The sequence below is a fragment of the Chenopodium album genome, chromosome 7 (genome assembly GCF_948465745.1).
Source record: "Chenopodium album chromosome 7, dcCheAlbu1.1, whole genome shotgun sequence".
NCBI classification, from domain to species: Eukaryota; Viridiplantae; Streptophyta; class Magnoliopsida; order Caryophyllales; family Amaranthaceae; genus Chenopodium; species Chenopodium album.
This window is the reverse complement of record NC_137840.1, coordinates 7,737,684-7,760,566: the sequence shown is the minus strand read 5'-3', so window position 1 is coordinate 7,760,566 and position 22,883 is coordinate 7,737,684. Positions and strand designations below refer to the sequence as shown.

Genomic DNA, 22,883 nt, shown 5'->3' with positions numbered 1-22,883 from the left:
TCATGCAACACTTATAATCAAACATTGCATTATATATAAGTAAATATACTACATTTTAACTTCTAGTGTTGCTAATTGAATCAAATTGAACACATACAACTGTAAATTATAGGCATTGCCTCAAAACTATTGCATAAGCTAGTTTTGTAATAGTGGCCGGCTTGGGGGTTCTTCTATGAAATCTCGATCAAGGTTGTGGGATTTGTAATCTCGAGAACCTGTTTTGCAATTTCAATTAACTGAACAAATAATAGGTTCAAATTTTAGTTTCAATAATCACACTTTTATTAATTGAAACACTAATTTGATAGGCATACATCCCATTAATAAAGATATAGTAATTAAAAGTCGGATCTTCGATGCCTTTAGAACCGCATCAACAACGTAAATACATAAATGAAACAGCTTATTAAGCTTTCTCAAAGAGTAAATAAAAATGCAGATCAATCGACAATCACAGAGGTTCATATACAGTTTCATAGATGAAGCCATAGGACTCAACACCCCTACAAATACCATCATCAAACTTAGTTGTAACCCTGTCCCCATTAGCGCGTACATCTGTCTGAATGTAAGAAAATGGAATATCATACATGGCTTCTGTCCCGAGCACCCTTATAGTTACCTTTGTCATAGGAGGTATAGGGACTTTGTATTCAGTTTTGACATCATTGGAGAAATCATTAGATTGTCCGAACTGTATTGCTTTTGACATTTCAGTCCCTATTTCAATTTTTCCTCCAGCGATAATGGGGATTCCGGTTGTCACTTTTGCCTTGACACCTACTGTCAAGGAAGTAGTATTACTCCATGTACTAACCCGAGTTTTACTAAAACTCACCCCTTTCACAATCTCATGCGCCACCGTTGTTCTGTTGGGAACTGTAACATTAGCGGCTACAAGGGGTCTGTTGTTATAAATCCTAGCATCCTCAAGCCGAAATTGGACTTCAATGTTCCTTGAGATCACAGGTTCACTTACTATTAATCGCGCTTCAAGTTCCATACTCGTTGCTGCAGCATTCAAGCAACGTGTCTTGCCTTCTGTAGTCAGGCTTTTGCAGAATCTTTTGTTGCCTCCGTTGCGTAGAGCAATGACATTGTCATCGACCTTAAACACTTCAAATAATGTGTCAGGATTATTAGAACTAGTATCATAAGTGTCAGCCCAAATCCAATTAGGACTACGTCTCCAATACTTTCCAAAGAAGAGAGACTTTACGCGAATCTCTCCGGTCTCAGTGACAAAGATCTCGTAGTGGCTGGCTGTATCCATATCATCCGCCCCGGAAAACTCGTTGTACTCGTGACGTTGAACCCACCTACCACGCAAGTAACGCTCATTCACGAAGCCTTTGAACGTCACGAGTTTAGGCAGTATCACTACAGATGCTAAATCAACTGGCGTAAATATATCTTTACTGCTAGTACAATTTGTTTCTTTAACTCTCAAACACAATTGACCACCTATAGTACTAACTTGTACATCGGAGTTTGACCCAACATGATACAATGAAACTTTTTGGCCATAAAATTTGAGTCTAAACAATGTACAATTCCATGCTGACTTATCTTTCACTGGTTCATCGGATGTCGCTGCAATATAACCACTACTTTGGGATTCGCTGCATACATAAAGATCTATAAAAGTTACAACGCTGCTAGATTATTACAATGATTTCACTATAGGTTTCTTTGAATTATAATTATAAATCCTTAACACAATTGCCAAACGCCCAAGTTATCAAAAATAAATAAATAAATAAAAATAAAAATTGCCAAACGCCCAAACATTACACACATATTGACATACTGCTATATCAATGCACTAGCTAGCATAACAATGAGCAATACCCAGTCAATTCCTTATCTGGGGGTATAATTGTCTTTTCAAGTACCAGTAGGGGTATATGCGTCTTTTCAGGTAATAGTTGAGGGGTACATGTGTAATTTCCTCACCAAACAATAAAAGTAAAAAAGCAAACAGTTTTTGGACAGCTCACGAAAAGTACTGAATAAATGACCCTGCTTTTTCAATATATTTACAAAAATGTCATCAGATTAACAAAAATTCGTTTATCTGGCAGATTAACTTGTATTTTTCCCATAACAATAGATGTATTAAATTAAATACTCTATATTAGTTTATCATGAGGTTGTCTCCATTGATATCCGATATCAACCAAGTTTGTTAATATTTTTGGAATAAAGGAAGAAAAAAACAAGTTTAAAGGAGTAGTTTTTGATTTCTTGTTTGCCCTGGCTGCCAGGGCAATTCCGCCCTGCCGGTAGAAATTAATTTGTAAGAAAAACAAAGAATTCTCTTGTGCCCGGGCAGACCGGGCAAGCTCGCCCAGTCGGGCGTGAGAAACATTTTTTTGCTTGGCGATCTCGCCCGGTTGGGCGCCCGGTCCAGGCAAGTGGGATACCGAGTTCTTGAGCGTCTTTTTGCTTTCTTCTTGGATTCCTTTCTTATTCTCTTTTGATTCCTTATAACCCCTACATTTAAGAAGATGATTATGGTGATTAAATCATCATCTTTATTCTGATTTATTCAACCTTTATTGATGCTTGAGATTCTTCATGTTCTTCCATCCATCTTTATACATTGAAGAATCATTTTCCTGATTTGATACACTTGATAATAATAATCAAACACAATAGCTTAAACACATTTTCTATATTGGGCATAAGTTACTTGTCTCCAACCTTCCACCCAAAAGTGCCTTTGTGTGGAAGTGGTGTGTTAACCTTAGGGAACGTGCCGGCGAATACAATTGTGCACCTCGATTGCGCCGGAATTTCGTTTTCAAGTCAGTGATTTGCATCACGACACACCGTACTCTTTCATTGTAATAAGATCATCTTTTCGATCTTATTATTTTAATTTCATTATAGCCTTGGAAATTCTTCTTATATTACAACAACTTGAAAACAAAATTATTATTTTCATGGCTTCTAATTGGGTATTAATCAAAAGATTAAATGTGCAAAGAAAAATAATTTTTGAAGAAAAATTATGTTCACGTTTTTCTGGAAGCAGTCCCAAAGATGGTCCCCGATCGAAGGTCATTTGTTTTCGGATTTGGCTGAAATTTTGGGATCTTGTTTGGGACATATGAGGCTTCATTTTCAACAGTTGGATCGTTGATAGCTGCTCACGTTTGGGAATTACGGCTTCAAAGTTGAGCTGCATTTTTTTGGAGAGGATTTGTGGGCGTACGACGGAGAATGCTCATCTTTGACAATTGAATTAATTCAAGGGAGGTCCTTTCTAAACTAATCTTAATTTGATTATGCTAAAAATGTGATTTTAATTTTAATAATCATCTTGGCAAATATATGAGTTGTGATTTATGGAATTATAATGTTGGTTGATTATTTTGTCCATAAATTGTTTGTTACATGATTATTAGTTTATAGGCTAATGCATAATCCATGTTATATATGTGTGATATTACATATGGTATGATTATTTATATTTCTTTGTTCTATACTTATGGTTTGAACTTAGTACTTAGAAATATGTTAACTAGTTTTATTTACCAATTTGTTGGTTTTATGAACATTTGGATTATTTTGTTCATTGGGTAAGCATATATATTAGGGCTATTGTTTTAGATCAATGTCTATTAGCAATTTGGTGAATACCTAATTTTTTACATGCCTATTTTGATAGATAGTTCATGTTTATTTAAGACTTGTTAAAATGTAGGTCTTATAAGTTTTACTATGATTTTTGTTACAATGAGTATGATGTGGAGTATGATACAATGTCAAAGTCTATTACCTTTGGTACATACGTGTTGATATACATATATATTTTTGTCTTGCTTGTGGAGACTTTGTTCATGTACATAATAATGCTCTATTTGCATAATTCTTCTCAATAACTTGTGTTGATTCTATCAATTTTTAAATGTGAGAAGTTTTTGAATGAGAATTATGTGATTATCTTGTGAAGAGTCATATGTGTATTTTATCCATGGAGAATATGAAGGAGTTGTGTCTTCGATAAGTGCAATTACTAGATATATCAAGGATCACTATTATGGAGATAATAAGTTCGTTCTCTTGGGGCGTCATCATCTGTTGCTAGACTATGAGAGATGATCTTTGGACTAGTCAAATAGTCCAAAGCCCGCTAGAATGGATCCTATGAGGTCACACACAAGGGTATTGGGTTAAGCAAGTTAGAGGCCCATTAATGGGCCTCATGAGCAATTAACTAATCATGAAATGGATTGGGCTAGCATAGTCAGATTAGAATTAGGTTTTGGGCTTTTGACATGGGCTCTTATTTAGAGATGAGATCTATAAATAAGATCCATGCCTAGGGTTGCATGAAAGTAGTCATAATTCACACACAGCGTATTTTGACATCAAGGCAACCAATCCCAAAACCCTAATTCCTCTCTCTAACTCACGGCTTTCTCTCTCCTCCCCTCGTGGTGGTTCATGGTGGTTCGTGGTGGTTCATGGTGGTTCGTTGCTCGCAGTTCTCCATAGAAGGTCAATTGAAGTGTTCGATTGCAACTAACTAGCATTAGTGGAGGTCTTAACTTGTGCCCGTGGACCAAGTAGAGGAATCACGCTTGGGGTTCTTTATCTCCCATTGTTCTTTCTCGATCGCACATGGAATCACGCTTCAAAGGTACGACTATATGTTCTTTATGTGTTATGCATTAGATATTGGGATTAGGTACTGTATGAATATGATTCATGTTTTTCCGCTGCGTAGTACCTATAATTCCCTTCAGTGGTATCAGTTAGCCTATTGCATTTACGCGTATTGACTATAATTCTTTGATAGTCCACAATTTTAATTCGATTAGGAGGGAGAATAATTTAATTATGGGTCAATTATTATATTAAATGTGATTTAACTCTTGGAATTGATTAAATGTGATTTAATAATGCTCAAAATAGCCATGAAGAGATCCAAATTTTGCCCTAGATTACTCAAAAATTTCGAACCCCCACCCTATTTTTTCGAAAATTTCGAAACCCTAACCCTAAATTATGAATTTTGTGTTTTGGTTTTATTCGTTTACTATGTAACTAATGATTTTAATCTATTTGATTTCATGATAAACTATGAATTTTTCATGATCAAATCATTTAATTTAAGAGTTAAATTAAATTGGGGATTAATTTCATGAAGAATCCTAATTTCAAGATTGAATGTGTTTAATTTTGAAATTAATTGGACCACATTAACATTAATTTAATTTTACAAAATATGTTTTGTTTTATTGAAATTAAAAATCAAAAAATAAAAAAAGGTTTTTTAGCAGCGACAACCGCGGCTGGGTGGCGCAGCCACGGCGGCTGCCGCTGCAGCTGGTCCAGAGGGAGGGGCGGGGCAGGACAGCAGGTCGGGTCAGGGGTGCAGCAACAGCAGCACCGTGTAACAGTTGCATGGCACTACTACTGCTGCTGTGCACCACTGTAGAGTAGCGTACACGTCACGGTGTATTTGGCTAGCCACACCACGGTGGCTGGTGCACGTTTTTCAAAAAAAAAATATTTTAAAAATATTTCAAGATAAATATGATTTATTTTGGATGAGATAAAATATTTTGAAAATATGATCTTTTATTTTGAAAGATAAAATCGATTTTATTTGGATAAAATCTTTTAATTTAGGATAAAGTCAAATCTTTCAAAAGTTGTTATATTCGATATTATCCATTTTAAAGTTGTTAAATTGGTAATTATCCATAATTAAAGTGGTTAATTTTGGATAAGATTTGTTAGGATATTCTGAGCATATTCCAAAAGGATAATAATTGATTTAAATAATGTGATTATCATGATTAATTTTGGATATAATTGATTTAAAATTTTGTGATTGGCTAGTAATTAGGATAGAATTTCCTAACTTTGTTAGGATAATCTTTGAGGATAAATATGATTTATCTTTTAAGATTAAAATAAGATTTGATTCTATCTCATGACTAATTTAAAATATACGATGTTTTATTGATGGTCATGAATAATATATGATATTATCTAATTGCATTAATTAAAATATAAGATATTTAGATGCCATGTTTCCTTAATTATGATCATTCGATGTTGTAGTTTAGGAAAGCATGATGAGTGATTTATTATGTGGCAATTTTATAATATATGATATTGTTTATTGCTATATAATGACTAGTATGGCCCAGTTGATTGCTAAATACGATCTGCGCATCGTGATGTATTTTTGTAATCTAATTACGGTCTACGTACCGATAAAGTATTTTTGTAATTTTATTTCATTTTATTTAAGTAGTAGATAGAATAGAGTATAATTACAGGTTGCAGTTAATCCAAGAAATCCATGGAGTGAAGGCCCAAAGGAGCAAGATAGATGAGATCCATGAAGGTTCAAGTGGGAGTTTTTTGCTTTATTAGTTTTCTTAGGATTAGGGGTCATGCTATGTCTTGTTTATGCATTCAGTTTGTTATGCATATTAGATTTTATTGATGTTTTGAGATGATGCGCTAGAGTTCACTATTTAATCACAACATAATAAATCTAGGTCCCAGTAATATTGAGGTTGCTTTTCCAATCAAAAACCCCATGAAACCTTTGATATTTATGATGGGTCATGCCAAAGCAGGGTGTCATATTATATCTTAGGGGAGTGGGGGTAAAACAAATTTTACACTTTTGATTGGTTATACTCAACAAGGTTACCTAAAGAGTTTAGAACCTTGAATCTAAGGGTTATAATTAAACATGTGATGTGTAATTATTCAACCAAGAGTTACAAAGAGTTGTAATCAGTAAAGAGTTTACTCACCTTGAAAATGCAATACTTGATGGTAGGGCCTCAGTCTAGTCAATTATTGCACAAATAAAGGATCTTGGAATCATTTTATTCAATAGGGATCAAATTAAAATTGAATAAATGCTTTAAAGTTACCAAATTAATTCGCTTATGGTACTTTAAATTTTATTAAACATAATTGAATTTTGCGTTTACTTACAAGTAACATGTCGTTCTAATTTATTATTATATATAATCTCCTCGATTGGAAATAAAGTTGAGAAACGTTCTCAAAAGGTTAAAAGATAATCCATAAACCTATATTCCAATTTTGGTAAGATGGTTCTAAAGGGCAAGTTTTAGAAACCTATGTCATATGTCTAAGGTTAGTTTTATTCAAAATGTTTGAGTAAAATTCCAACACATCTTCATTTTGAAAAGCGTTTCAAGGAATATAATGAGATGGGAGGTACAAACCCTCTAAAAGACAAGTATAGAAGTCCAATAAAATCTCTTATCTTCAATATGATTGAATATTAGAAAGTGATTGGAAATTTATATGATCAAAAGTTGATCAAATGAAGCTATTCTTCATCTACTTTATATAAGAGTTAAATAGTTGATTAAACTCTATTATGAATAATGATTAATAGACTTAGCAAAATCATGAAAAGTGCTTAAAGTAGTTAAGCAAAGCATCATTTTGAACCTAAGAGAAATGTTCTGAGTGGCTCAAATGGGAAAGGTTTAGGAATATATGAGGATTGCATTAAGAAGTTATAGGCCAAGAAGTGCAAACAAGTTTCTACTTCTCAAACTTAGAACTACTTACATGCTAAAAGTTGTTATGAACAACAAATGTTTCAAAATTAAATGGACCAATTCCAATTGATTAGAAACTACCTCATATAGTTGGAAGGTAAAAGAATGGAAATGTTCCAATTTAAGAAGTATATTATAGAAATTAATTTAGCACATTGCTACTTCTTGGACATATGATGTCTTGTTTAGTTCTCTCTCATTGAGAATAAGGTTGAACTAAATGAAGAAGTATGGCTAAGGGAGAAATAAATCTACAAGTTTAGAAGCAAATGTTGCTACTTCACTAATAGAATCTACGAGTCTGGAAGCAAAAGTTGCAACTTTACAAGTAGAACCTATATTTCACCTTACCTTGTTATTGGCTAGAATTAAGTAAATGTTATTCATTATTGCCATTATCAAAACACCATTCAATGTTAGTAATGACTAAGCATCGAAGATTCAAAAACGTGGAATAAATGTTATTCTATGCTTCATTGAGTCATAATGTGTTTTGTATTGCTAAATAAGTTTAAAGTTCTATATGATAGAATTAATTAAACCATTTCTATATATATAAATTGTCTCTAAAATGTCAAATAATTCGAACGAAAATGAATATTGCATGCGAAAGATCCAAAGGGATCGACTTTCAATATCATTAGATTAGGAATCCATTGATATATGTAATTATCATTCTAATTTGAAATTTTGAAAAGTCACCATTTAGAGAAATGATGATGCGAACTCGAGGTCGAATACATATCGATGTAAGAAAACCAAAGGTTCAAAGGCTAGAGACGGAAAATGAAACTTCATTTGTGATATGATCACTATTTATGCTTAGTTGAAGCATGGAAGTGAAAATTTTGAAAAGTTCAAAATGTTCAGTATCAACTTGACAAGATAATGATTTCATTACAATATGATTGTAATTGTGAAAATTTAACTCAAGACATATACTTGGCAACACATTCAAAGTATTGCGATATGATCGTAATAATGAGAATTTAAGTCAAAACCTTGAGAAACATCCAATAGTCGTGAAATCGTTTTACGACAAACTCCGAAAGAAAACCTTGTGAAGTGTTTATGAAGGGAGCTATCAATCTATATAAGATATATTTTGATAATGGATGAAATTACCTATCTTCCAACCATTGTTCGAGGGATATACTTTTAAGATAAGCTAAAAAACTAAACAAAGAAACATAGGTCAAATCAAAATGTAGCAAAGGTTTCATATGTGATATGGATAAGAAGAGTTCTTATAAAGTCTTTCTACAAAGCAAGGAATAAAAGTTGTATTAAATCGTTTAATGCACGATCAATTCCTATACAGAGCACAGGGTACTACTACAAAAATCATACTTAGCACAAAATGTTTTTTGCTCAAGTAGGTGCCCTTATGGAAATTGTTCCAAAAGGTCAAGTGGGAGTAGTATAAATCTCAAAAGAGTTCGAGAAAAGCAACAAACAAACGTGGTTCAAACCATGATTGGTTCACCCTATGCTAAATGTGCCTCCTCAAAAGGCAAGTGGGAGTATAAGAATCTCGAAAAGTTTGAAAGCCTTAAAAAGTTCAAGAAAAGTGATTTCGAAAATCTTGAAGAAATTCAAGAAGTAATCGAATAAAAGCAACAATATGAGCATGATTCACCTCATGTTACAAATGACAACGCGTGGTCTCATTAAGTGTAATGGGAATAATAACCATGTGTCGAAGGTAGTACATTCCAAGTGCACATCCTCAATTGTCGTTTCTCATTGAAAGCTAAACAAAGTTGTTGTATGAGTTTCAATTGTTGCATAAAAACCCACAATGATGACTAGCATATGTAAAACTTAGCCAAAGAAATATGATTTCATATTGACTAAGAGTTCTAAAATATTTATTTTGGAGCATGATGATTATGCAAGTAACAAAGATGATTTGACAAGTTATAACTCCAAGTGGTTTAAAAACCAGGAAATCTGAAATAGATTCTAAATCTGTGAGCAAGTGTATGACACTTGAATAATTTGCCTATTTGGGTGAGACCCATTATAAGTAAAACAGACAAGAAAGAAAAATGTTTTCTAAGTAAGAAAAGACTTGTTAAAGGATTCAACTAATTCAAAGTATGACTATGACTACGACGAAAACTTTACATTAGTCATGTTGCAAAGATCTATTAAAGATATTTTAGTGATTACTACCTTATAAGATTTGGTAGATGGACTTCAAAACATTTTATTGAAATTGTTCATGAAAGAAGATTTGTATATGATACAATCAAAAGTTTGAAGATCCAATAATCCTAGGGATGCATAGCATCATGGAGCTAGTGTTCTTAATTTTGTGAGTAAATCAAATCGTTTGATGTTCTCGTAAAATGAAGAAAAGGTCTTGTGTGTACAAAATGTTTAGTGGGAGCTATGAAGTCTTCTTGGTCTAGTATAAAGAGCAAATTATTCATTTCTTGAAGAGTCAAGTGGTGGGTAGTGCATTTTGTATGAAAAACCTTGAAGAGGATGATGAGTACATTTGGGATTCAAGATCTATAGAGATAGGTCTCGAAGGATGTCTGAGTTTGGTTAAGAAGCTTACATTGATAAGATTCTTATAAGGTTCAACATTATATTGAAAGGAGTTTCAATCCCATGTAACATGACACGTTTCTTAATGATTCAATACTTTGAGAAAGGTTGATGAAATTAAGGTTTTGAGTGATGATCCTTATGCAATATGCAAAGGATGCATCACGCATGTCATGGACTATACTCGTCTATTTGATTCACGTGTTTTTAGAACAAGTGATGATAGATATCAATCAAAATCCAATATAACGTTGGAATACAAATTAGAAATTCCAGAGTTCCTTGCGAAAGGGCGAAGGAAAATTCTTAGCGTATGGAGATGAAAATGATTATAAGATTTAGAAATTGCAAAATTCATGTTTATGAGAATGTCTCATGAACTCTACTTAGTAAACCCTTTCCATTTCCAAAGCATGAGAAACATGCTAATGAAATTGGATTGAGGCAAATGATGTAATTAGAAGTTGTATTTGTTTTTGGGGAAAAACAAGTTACATGTGTAATACATTCATTTGCAGAATTATGTTTATCAATTGAAACAAAGTTTCAATCTTATTTAATCGTGGTTTCAAGATTAAATAAAATGTCCAAAATAATTATGAATTGATGGGCTCATCAGGTTGATGACCTGGTGAATGAAACCCCACAGGTGAACTAAATTCATATATTATTTAAGTTCCTAGTTCGAAATCATTAAATTGGACATAAATGATTTCAATTAATGGACTAGCATGTTAAGATTGATTGGATAGCGCAGTTTCATGGGCTATAGGAGCGTAGTGAAGCTCGGTCAATCACATGGGTATGCATGAATGATGCATGATCGAACTATAGACCTACTTTGAAGTTCAAGTATAGAGCTTCCGGATATATTAGTGGATTCCTTTGACATGAGTGGAACACTGATTCCATTCAATGGCTGATTTGACTGTGGTACATTCAAACGTCTGCCCGTAACTGGAGATTATAAAGGATGTTTCCCGGTTACTTCAAAAGTTGAGTGGGAGCTTTGGTTGCCACAAGATTGGATTGAGTCTACCTATTTAATTAGGAATGTGTCTTGGCCCCTTGAAGAGGGAGAATTCAGAAAATGCATGGTCGTGCTCAAATGCATTACATAGTAATCATTTGTTTTGTAATTCTAACTCGGTTTTCAAGAAAAGATTTGTAGACTAATATGATCACGACATGAGATGCAATCATATTATCAAATCGATACACATTGACTTAAGGAATTTGAATATTGCGCACTTGTCTCAGACAAGTGGGAGATTGAAGGAGTTATGTCTTTGATAAGTGCAATTACTAGATATATCAAGGATCACTATTATGGAGATAATAAGTTCGTTCTCTTGGGGCGTCATCATCTGTTGCTAGACTATGAGAGATGATATTTGGACTAGTCAAATAGTCCAAAGCCCGCTAGAATGGATCCTATGAGGTCACACACAAGGGTATTGGGTTAAGCAAGTTAGAGGCCCATTAATGGGCCTCATGAGCAATTAACTAATCATGAAATGGATTGGGCTAGCATAGTTAGATTAGAATTAGGTTTTGGGATTTTGACATGGGCTCTTATTTAGAGATGAGATCTATCAATAAGATCCATGCCTAGGGTTGCATTAAAGTAGTCATAATTCACACAGTGTATTTTGACATTAAGGCAACCAATCCTAAAACCCTAATTCCTCTCTCTAACTCATGGCTTTCTCTCTCCTCCCCTCGTCCGTACGGCCGGCCACCTTGGTGGCGCGTGTGGTGGTTCGTTGCTCACAGTTCTCCATAGAAGGTCAATTGAAGTGTTCGATTGCAACTAACTAGCATTAGTGGAGGTCTTAACTTGTGCCCGTGGACCAAGTAGAGGAATCACGCTTTGGGTTCTTTATCTCCCATTGTTCTTGCTCGATCGCACGTGGAATCACGCTTCAAAGGTACGATTATATGTTCTTTATGTGTTATGCATTAGATCTTAGGATTAGGTACTGTATGAATATGATTCATGTTTTTCCGCTGCTGATGTGTCCGTTTTATATAGTGTTTTACCCCCGTCCCGTGGTCATTATTAGTAGTGTTTTTGGCCCTTTCGGGCCACTTTTATTACTAATATGTGTTTTCTAGCGTTTTCGTAGTTTTGGTTAAGTTTTGCAGGGAATTGCACCTTTGGAGCATTTTCTCGGGATTTTTATGAAGCGACTACGAGCATTGGAGGAACACGACCACTTTTGGAGCCCAAGGCCGGCTAGAGTAATCGAGCCGGTGATTAAGGGCTCGGTTATTTGGATCAGGAGGCAATTGGACCATGTATTCGAGACCCGAGAGGAAATATGGATTGGGCCGAGAAATCTAGCCCAATCGAAGTCCAAGCCTCGAAGAAGAAGACCGGACCCGATCGGGCAAGCATATGCCCGATCGGGCGGATGCGTGCAAGGGCAGGATGCGCAGCAAGCCGAGGCGCGCCCGATCGTGCGAGGCTTAGCACGATCGGGCGATGCAGCGAGAAAAGCATGCGAGAAAAAAGGCGCGCCCGATCGGGCGCGTGTTTCTGGAGAAGCACTTTTGTCGAGCAATTAGTTTCTAATTAGGAGTTGTTTTTGTTTTAGTTTAAGTACGTTTTTAGGACGATTAATTGAGGTCATCTCTTCTCTTAGACCACTTCTTCTTCTCTTAACCTCTCTCTTAGACTTTCTCTCTCTACTTAGTTTTCTCTCTCTTAAACTCTCTCTAAACCTTTGTTCTTAATTCTTTCTTTTAATTCCAAATTTATTTTGGTAACAATTTCTCTTCCCTTAATCTTAGTTATTTATTTTATTCCTTTGATCATGAGTTATTTTATTATTTTGATTAGTTTAGTTTTTAATATGTGTGAGTAGTTTAATTTCTAGGGTTTATGGGGATCTAATAAATAATATGAAGGGGTAAATTATTGTTGTTAATTATCAATGCTAGATTAATTTCCTATTGATTGATTTAATGCTCTGTGACTAGATTAGGCCTATCTTTTATGCATGAGTTTGACAATATTGATTCAAGAATCGAGAGATGAGAATTAATGTTTAGGTCTAGTTTCAATAGGCAAGTTAATTTATAAATGGTTAAGTCAAGATTCGAGAGATGAGATTTAATACCGGTAATTTAATTGTGTGATTGTAATAAGTAGCGAGAGCCCTTTACAATCTGGTTAATTGATGCATTGATGATTGACTATTATTGATTATTAGTATTGCATGAAAATTTCTTATTGGATTGTTTTAATGTTTTACAATTGCGGCTTGTAAAAGTATAGCAATATTAAATTGATGAATCGAGCAGATGTTAATTTGATATTAAAGGCTATTTTCAATGAGGACTTAGATCTAGTAAATTGCGAGAGCCTGTTAGATCTATGATTGATTAATAAATTGCGAGAGCCTGTTAATCATGTTATTTATGCAATGTCAATGATTGATTACTATGTTTTACCCTGGAGTATTATTTATTGGTGAACCTATGCCCTAGATCCCTTTATATATTGTTTTCTCCCTACTCTTATTCTTTGTAGTTTAGTCTCATACTTAATTATAAATATTGGTTACTTAAATAATTTAGATTATAATAATTAATTGGAAGTAAAAAGACTTGTTTCCCTGTGGAGATCGACCCTACTTCCCTATCTACCTTAGCTAGTGATTTAGGTAATTATTTTTGATTAGGGGATACGACTTTACCTTGTCAGCTGCGTAGTACCTATAATTCCCTTCAGAATATCCTTAGTGGTTGTTGTTTTTGTGACTCTTAGTTGTGCCATAGTTCTTGTCGGGAATGCATGACTACTTTTAGTATTTTTAATACTCTTGAAATTTTTTGGTGACTATTTTTGATTTTTTTTTTTAGTGTGTTAAGTTGTTAACTAAGTTGTGTTAACCTTGTGATGAATTTTTGGGAGTATGATAATGCTTGAATTATTATTTAATTCAATGATTAGATTATTTTACTCTTTTATTTGTGTCACCTTAAGAGTGAGTTTTCAAGAGTTACTAATTCTTGTTGCACGTTTTGCTCATTTTTGTTCTTACTTGGTTCAATTTGGTTTTTTATTGACATTTGTTTAAGGAATCTTTATCGATTTCATTATGTGTGGGAAGTGATTCTTAAGAATTTTACTACCTCTGGTCCAAATTACTCGCAACTTTGGAATATTTTATATCTCACAAATAATACCCCAAAGTTGCGAGTAATTTGGACGGAGGTAGTATTTCTTTTGATGCTATGTTTAGTAAATCTTTACATGATGCCAATATGATTCAAGTAAAAAACATGGATCCAAATGTGCTTCAAATAGCTCAAATCACTTAGTGGATGCGCAATCAATACAAGTGGTGGTCGTTGGGTTGTTCATCATTGGTCACTAAGGTAAATTATTAGAGGCACCATGAAGGTATGTTCACATATTCTTTCCTCCATAATCAACTATGTTTTGATTTTAGACTTAACTTTGGCATGTGGGGGTTATGATTCTATGAGTGTATAGAATTTTGTAGTAGGAATTTAGTCCTTTTATGCCCCATGTGACAGGATTAGAGTTCACCATGTCTAATTTCGATACTTAAGTTGAAGACTTCTATCGTCCAATGTGGGGGGAAAAGTATATGAGAATAATTGTTGGACTCAAAATCATGGTTTATTTGATGTCTTGTTTTTGCTTTTTAAGCAATTGATAGTATGCTTCATGACTTTGTATGTGAATGTTGGATTATTGGAGTATCTCCATGTACTACAATTTTTAGCATCGATCCTTTACTTTAGTGTTTTTTTTTAGCAATTTTATGCATTATGTCATGGTTAAGTGATTGGCTATGAATTTTGGATTTCTCATGTCTCTTGATTGCTATATTCCCATATATGTATTTATTTTGTTTATTGAGTAAACAAGTTGACTATAAGAGGAATAGGAGGCATCATTTTTATTTTCTCTTCTATTTGATGCAAATCATGAAAGTGACTAGTTATGCTAAAGACTCTTATTTATTTGCCTTGAATTGATTTCTCTATGTTTGAAGAGTGTTTGTTTCCTTAATTTAGTGAATTGATGACATGAGTGATTGTCTACCTTGGAAGAACTATTGAGGATAGGTTAGATCATTTCTAACATGCTTAGAATTCTCCTATCTTTTTAAGTATGGAGTGCTTTTCCTAATATCTCTTCTAAAGTTTTTCTATGTAATTTCACTAAGTGTGGTTGGAAGTGTTCAAGGCTAAACTTGTAGTAAAGGTTACTTTGCTTTTCTTGTCTTACTGGAACAATGTAGGTCTTACTTAGATGACTCATTTATTTTGGATCCTTATCCTTGATGATAAGTTTCCTTCTAGTGGTTGAAGCTTGTTAAGTCTTTAAGTGATGACTTATGCTAGTTAATTGGAGAGTTCCATATGTTGAAGATAAGAAATGTGAGTTGGAAGTTCAAGTGTGAGTTGACTTAAAATTATTACCTAGGAAGTGGTACAAGAGTTTAGTTAGTACCTTGTGAGAGTCTAATACTTGTGATTAAGTTTGCTTCTCACTCCTTGCTTCAAGGTAATATATATCTTTTGTATTATTTCTACAATGTGAGTGTGGTGATGTTGAGAATCACATGTGTAATTGTAGTTAATAACTTTCTTGAACTTCTTATCTTTCCATTTTGTTGAGCAATTTTCACGAATTTGAATATGATCGACATGTGTTTTATTATTTTGAGAATAATAATAATTATTATTATGAGTTTTGGTTTTTTCCAAAGTGTCATACATGTTTTGTGATTGGAAAGATTTTTTCGATGATATGATATTTGTTGTTCATGTTATCGTTTAAAGTGAAGTATGTTTTAGCATGAATTATGTGTACTTTAAAGAGGTCTTAAAGTATGTCTTGAGTGGATTATGCTAATACTTTTAGCAATGTGGTAGTGACATGCATTGCATTTTATTTTAACATATATAGCATACGTTTGTGAAATAGTTGTAGTGCAATATTTTACAAATTTAATAGTGAATTACTAATGTTGTTGTTTAAACTTGCTTCATCTTTTACTAAGTATCTTTTTAGGTACGAAGGTCGTGAAATACACTAGCCTCTGGGAAAAGTTATTCAAAAACTTGTCGGAAGGCAAGTGTTGGTAATTGATGGTTAATGAAGAAAATTCACTAATGCGGCTATGTTACTTTCAAGGATTGAACTTGATTAAGATTTTGAAATTTCAAGCTTTGGGTTCGTTGTTGTAGACACCCATTTGTGTCTCCCCAAAACAAAACCCAGTGATGAGTACCTTTCACGTCGAATCATAATCGAATGAAACGAAAGTGTGGAAAGGTCTAGTGTTGCGGAAAGTTTTATTTCTTTTCTTTTCTCTCCTCTCTGTTTTTGAAAACTTTATTTTAAGAAAACAGCCAATCCAGTTTGGTTGGTCCATGACATGGCTCCAATAGTAGTGTAGTTGGATGGGGCTTGCAAAGACCTTTCTAACGATATATTATAAGCCCAATTCCGATGAATATTGAGGGAGTTATGGCCAATTTACTAAACTGGGCCCGGTTTGAGCTTTAAGTACGGCCCAATGATCTAGGGGAGGGCCTAATATGATTTATCATTCCTAATGTAATTAGGAATGGTTTTAGTCTTCTAGAACATTCTAGAAGGTTTTATCATTCTTAATTCAATTAGGATTCTTCAGAGTTTTAATCAGATCAAATAGCATTTTCGACTGAAATTATATTATTTTATCTTCCAGTACGGTAAAATTATCAGATTTTCGAAAACGCGTTGAATTCCGAATTGGCGTCCAACCCCAGGCCTTGGCGCCTGGAACCAGGATTGGCACCAGACGCCATCATTGGCGCCTGGCGCTAGCCATTGGTCCTGGCGCCAATGAGCCAGGGCTGGCGCCAATGTGTTTTTGTGGTCTTCAGACTCTGTTTTGATAAATTATCTTTTTTGGATGATTTTCTCTATAAATATCGTATCAAAAACTCCGTTTTCATTCATCAACAAGCATCAATTATCATCTACACCGATCGTTCACCAATTCTTTTCATTCTCAAGCTTTCATTAATTCTTTAGTATTCTTTTCTAAACTTTGTTTTCAACATACAAAATTCCGCATTCGCAAGATCTAGAAACACCTAGCCATATTCGAAGTTGCCTTCGCCCTAGACGTGAAAGGTTTTAATTTCTGAGGGTTTGGTCCCAAATCTCTCTTTCAATTATTTAATTTAATTGTTTTGATTATTATTTTCCTTGAAGTTACTAACGTGTGTATTTTGTTATTAGAAAGAGGTATGAGGCATCCACGTAAGTACTTTATTGGTTTTAATTGATATTATGATGTAGAAATTATGCTTAGGTTGTTATTATGATTCCTAATGTTATGTTAGGGCGTTTTGATCTTCCTAGTATCATGTCTAGGGTAACTCTAATATCAAGTATGATTAAAAGTATGATGTCTTTTATTTTCTTCCTAATATTTATGATTGTTAGTATCATGTTAGGGTTAAAGGTTTGATTTTTATTGCTTAGTGACATGCTAGGGTTTGTTATTAATCTTGTTAGTATCATGCCTAGGATCTTGCTATTTTTATTATGCTTTAATATTAACATGAACATGATTATGATTATAATTGTTATTATTATTATTATTATTATTATTATTATTATTATTATTATTATTATTATTATTATTATTATTATTATAATTATTATTCATGATATTGATTATTTATTATGTTGCTTGATATTTATTTATTGCTTGATCACCTTTATTGCATGTTAAAGGGAATTGGTACTTGCAACCACGCTTAATAAGATAATTAATAATCTTGTTAGGGTTATATGATTATAATTCAAGTGATCGCCAATAATAGTTTATTTGTGCATTAAATTCAACCGACATAGATTAAACAGGTTTAGGGTTAACCTATTGATTGTATGTTAATCAGAAAGCGCACATGAATACGAGCAGAATAAAGTAGAGGCCTATTATTAGGGCAGGTTCAATCTCTTTTAGTTTGGATTTGTACCTTCATCCCCGAACCTTTATTTGGTTCATGACCTTATGGAGTTGACGATCTCTTGGATCGTTAAGGGGTGTAACCTTCACCTCGTGAACGGTTTACAAGTTCCTTAAAAAAACTTGTTGGCAACTCTTTTGCTCTATCTTCTTCCCTTTTGGACGCCACCGTACTTTAGTGTATGATCACAGTGGGGTTCAAGCTAGTGGGATTAAGGCTTGAAATTATTCCCTACAGTTGTCTTATTACTTTATTCACCTAATAGTGAAAGCTAAGTGATATATTTTCTAACCATTTGTGCAAATTAAGTTGATGTTGGTAACATGCTAGTTTTCCTTATTGGAAAAGTATTCTAGCAAAATAATTTTGCACTATGGTAAGGAAATTTGGGACATGTAACACAATCCTTGACAATTTGTGGAAATGTCGAGGGGGACAGGCATTAAGGTCATGTGGAAAAGAATTACTTTCCTATCCCTATGGCATGTGTTGTAATGCTTGATTGAGGTTGAACTCTTTTGAGTTCTTAATGGAACAATAAACCATTTTTGGTTGGTGCTATTTGAGACGCACTTGATTGATCCACCGTTTGAGATTGAGTCCTTTGACTCTTAATGAATCCAATTGTTTGAGTGGATGCACTAAAACTTTGGATCACCGTTGTTTATGATTATTGTGAAGTTGAGCGTTAAGCTCTTACTGAATACGTGGTCTTGTGGGGGTTAATGGCTACAATGTAGCATTTGTTGAGTTCTTATGAACATAATTTAACCCTATTGACTAAGTACTTTTGAGAAGTGCTTGTGATTCACCTATGTGGTTGTGAAGACTAGCCATCTTCTATGGAAAACTTGGGCGGATTTCCTAGAGCTTCCACTAGACCTAAGGTGAATATGCTTGGCTATAAAAGAGCATATCACTTCGCGGAGTTCAAGTAAACTTTTGGAGTGATGTATGTGTTGTGAGGGTCTTGCACTAAATTTTGGAGTTTCAAGGTTCGTCCACTCCATGATCAAGAGTCTTAAGGGTTTCAAGGTTTTTCCACCCTTAGACTTGTAGTTCATTGCCTCATTTCACTAAGCACTAGATTTCAAATTACTTATGTAATAATATCTAAGTGTTAAGTATTACATCTCCTCTTATGCCCATATGTTGATTCTCGGTTCTTTTGTTGACTTTTCTTTTCTCCCTTTAGTGGGGGATTGCTGGAATAAAGGAAGAAAAAAAACAAGTTTAAAGGAGTAGTTTTTTATTTCTTGCTTGCCCTGGCTGCCAGGGCAATTCCGCCCAGGCAGGGCGGAAAAAGGTAGAAACTAATTTTCAAGAAAAACGAAAAATTCTCTTGTGCCCGGGCAAACCGGGCAAGCTCGCCCAGTCGGGCGTGAGAAGCATTTTTTTGCTTGGCGATCTCGCCCGGTTGGGCGCCCGGTCCGAGAAAGTGGGATACCGAGTTCTTGAGCGTCATTTTTCCTTCTTCTTGAATTCCTTTCTTGTTCTCTTTTGATTCCTTATAACCTCTACATTTAAGAAGATGATTGTGGTGATTAAATCATCATCTTTATTCTGATTTATTCACCCTTTATTGATGCTTGAGATTCTTCATGTTCTTCCATCCATCTTTATATATTGAAGAATCATTTTCCTGATTTGATACACTTGATAATAATAATCAAACACAATAGCTTAAACACATTTTCTATATTGGGCATAAGTTACTTGGCTCCAACCTTCCACCCAAAAGTGCCTTTATGTGGAAGTGGTGTGTTAACCTTAGAGAACGTGTCGGCGAATACAATTGTGCAACTCGATTGCGCCGGAATTTCATTTTCAAGTCAGTGATTTGCATCACGACACACCATACTCTTTCATTGTCATAAGATCATCTTTTCGATCTTATTATTTTAATTTCATTATAGCCTTGAAAATTCTTCTTATGTTACAACAAATATTATGGCAGTTTCGTAAATACTTGGCTGGAACTCTAAAAAGTAATAATAAAGTATTGGTATGGTGACTTGGACACCATTTGCCCAATTATTTTAATAAAACTTTACAACGGTACTTTCATCAACAACCGCCTTATTCCATGAAACCAAAATGAAGATCTCACCACACTTGCTTCTTTTTCACTCCATGAACGCCACCAACAACCCCCTTATTCCATGAATATTAGCTGGACGGCGGCTTCGCCGCCAAACTTAGAGAAAACCCTAAGAAATAACACATAAATTAGGGGAATGCTACCAAACTTAGAGAAAACCCTAAGAAATAACACATAAATTAGGGGAATGCTAAACCCAAAATGGTACGTGTCTTCGAGCAATGGTATTTGAGTTTAACAATGGAGCAACTTTGGGGTTTGATTTGACGAAAATTGAGCTTGAAGAAAGCTTCGTGGGTTCAATTGTTGATGAAATTGCTCCAAACTTGGTTTGAAGAAGGTAAAATTGTATCTTTTTCGGTGGTTCGGCAGGAATTCATGATAAATGGTGGTGTGTATGGTGGTGGTGGTTGAGGCAGTGATAATCTGTATGGCCAATTTTTCCTTCTCTCTCCTCCCCTCACATGGCTACTACTTCCTTCTCTCTCCTCCATTCCCATGGCTATGCCCAAGATCGACCACCTTCGCGGATCAAAAGCATCCGGCCGACTGGCCGGCCAAACAATAGACACCCTAGTAGCAAATTATGAAAATTGGGCCCAGACAAACCCCTTAGGGAAGGGGTTAGCTCGTACTTGTGGTGTTACGAGGATCGAATAGTGTGCTCGGTCGGCTGGTGGTGCTAAAGAATGTGCGGTGGTCGACTGGTGAAGGTAAAGGGAGGTCGTGCGGTGGTCGGCTGGGGTGGACTAGTGAAGCTAAAGGTTTTGGTGGTCGGTTGGTGAAGCGGCAGGTGGTGGTCGATTGTTAAGCTTGAAGATGGTGGGTGGCGAGTTTGAGTTAATGATTTTTTCTCCGTTAACTACGACTTTTCCTTTGAACCCTTAGAACGGGGCTGACATAACGGGAAATGAGTTGGATTATTCGCATGGACCACAGTGCCCCTCATTAAACTGACAAAAAGACCGAATTACCCACGATATTAATAATACAAGTTGATATCAGATATCAACTTGTATTTTCTCGTTTATCATACAAGTTTTAAAAAGGTTACATATCAAACTTTATATTAATACTTATTTCGTACTCCCACGGTTTTTAAATACTAGCTCCATTTCTCCATGCGCGGATTTTAAGTAGAAATTGGGGAAAGTAATAATGTATAGAGATGGTGGGGTATATGAAAAAATAAAAATTTGTAAAAAGCAAAAGTAGTGAAGAGAATTAGGGGAGAGAATATGAAATTAATAAAATATGATTTATGTTGGGTCCACTAGGTGAGAGAAATTAATTAAATATTGTAAAAGTTTTCCAAATAAGGAAATTGAGCAAATATTTAAAAACGATCGAAAAAGAAAAGTGAAGCAAGCTAGTATTTAAAAACGAAGAGAGTATTTAATAACATATTTTATACTCTCTTCGTTTCATAATGCTAGTCTCATATGGAATCAATCATATAAAATAAGGAGAAAAAAAAATTGAAATCTAACATTAAAAAACAAAATAATTATTGAAATGTGTCAATAATTGTGAAAAATATGTCGATAAAAATAAGTCATACTATCATTAATTAGTAATTTTCAGTCTTAGTCCAAATTATTTCGTATAAATTAGGTCATCTAGGCCAAATACAGATTATACCAATAAAAACGAGGCATATTCAGAATTAAAAATCAAAATGCAATTCAATAAAACTAAATCATTTTAAAAATATAATTTCATTTTAAAAACAACAAATCACACACTAATACTCTATTATTTGAGAAAGAAAGGAAAAAAATGATAGTAATAAGAAAGAGAAAGCACCTGCACCAAAATTTATTGTTGAAAGTGCTTCGTATATGCACGAGACCACCGGTAGAACGCTCCACAGCGATCTTAGCTTTTGGGTTCACCACCATTTCAGCTTCTGGAGACATCTCAAGGCAATTTTTTCGACCACCATTTGTTACAAGAGCTACAAACCTCTTGTTAAAATCTGTTCTCAGAGCCACAAATGGAGGCAAACTCATCTTGGTTTTTAATATTTTCTCTATTTCTGGACTTTCTTTTGTGAGTTCGTTTTTTTTTTTTTTAATGGTTTACTATAATGTTTCACCACTTATAAAAAATTATTTTATGATATATACTGAAAAATGTGTAAATCGTTTTTGTTTTTAATACACTACCTCCTATTCTTATTATTTATAATTTTGGAATATTTTATAACTCACAAATAATACCCAAAATTACAAATAATAAAAATTAAAGGTAGTATTATTCAAATCGTAATGCCTAGGTGGTTCGTGAGTTGATGGCCACTATAAGAAGACTCTTATCAAAGAAGGAAAAAAAAATCCCTAATCCTCACTTTTGCTCTTCCATTCCCTTTCATCCACCTCCAATTTTTAAATAAAGAATTTTTTTATTTCACCAACAAACCTAAAAATTCTCTCAACATTCTCTGGGCCACATCAAAATTAGCAAGACAAAATATGAGAAAAAAAATTCTAAGGAGATTTTTTTCACAAAATCTCTAGAATTTCTTTGGTAGGGTGTTATTTAACCCCAAAAATTAATTCTAGAAGAGAATTTTATCTTTGTTGTAAGTGGTCTAAGAGCAGTTACACCAACGAATA

At 34.2% G+C, this 22,883-nt stretch overlaps 1 protein-coding gene across 1 annotated transcript; it reads right to left on the bottom strand.

Annotated features, from left to right (window-relative positions):
• Positions 1 to 376: 376 nt before the first annotated feature.
• Positions 377 to 22,406, bottom strand: LOC145640866 (uncharacterized). The gene is made up of 2 exons (XM_081692097.1): positions 22,072 to 22,406; positions 377 to 1,625 (listed from the first exon to the last, which is right to left on the bottom strand). The coding sequence occupies exons 1-2, from the start codon at positions 22,275 to 22,277 to the stop codon at positions 455 to 457; spliced, it is 1,377 nt and encodes a 458-aa protein (XP_081548223.1). The 5' UTR covers positions 22,278 to 22,406; the 3' UTR covers positions 377 to 454.
• Positions 22,407 to 22,883: the final 477 nt, after the last annotated feature.

What these genes read in the sequence shown, in the direction of transcription:
- LOC145640866 (XM_081692097.1), bottom strand. Translation starts at nt 22,277, where the DNA reads ATGAGTTTGCCTCCATTTGTGGCTCTGAGAACAGATTTTAACAAGAGG. An exon ending in AACAATAAATTTTGGTGCAG is followed by an intron (nt 1,626 to 22,071) that starts GTGCTTTCTCTT and finishes TTATGTATGCAG; the next exon opens with CGAATCCCAAAGTAGTGGTT.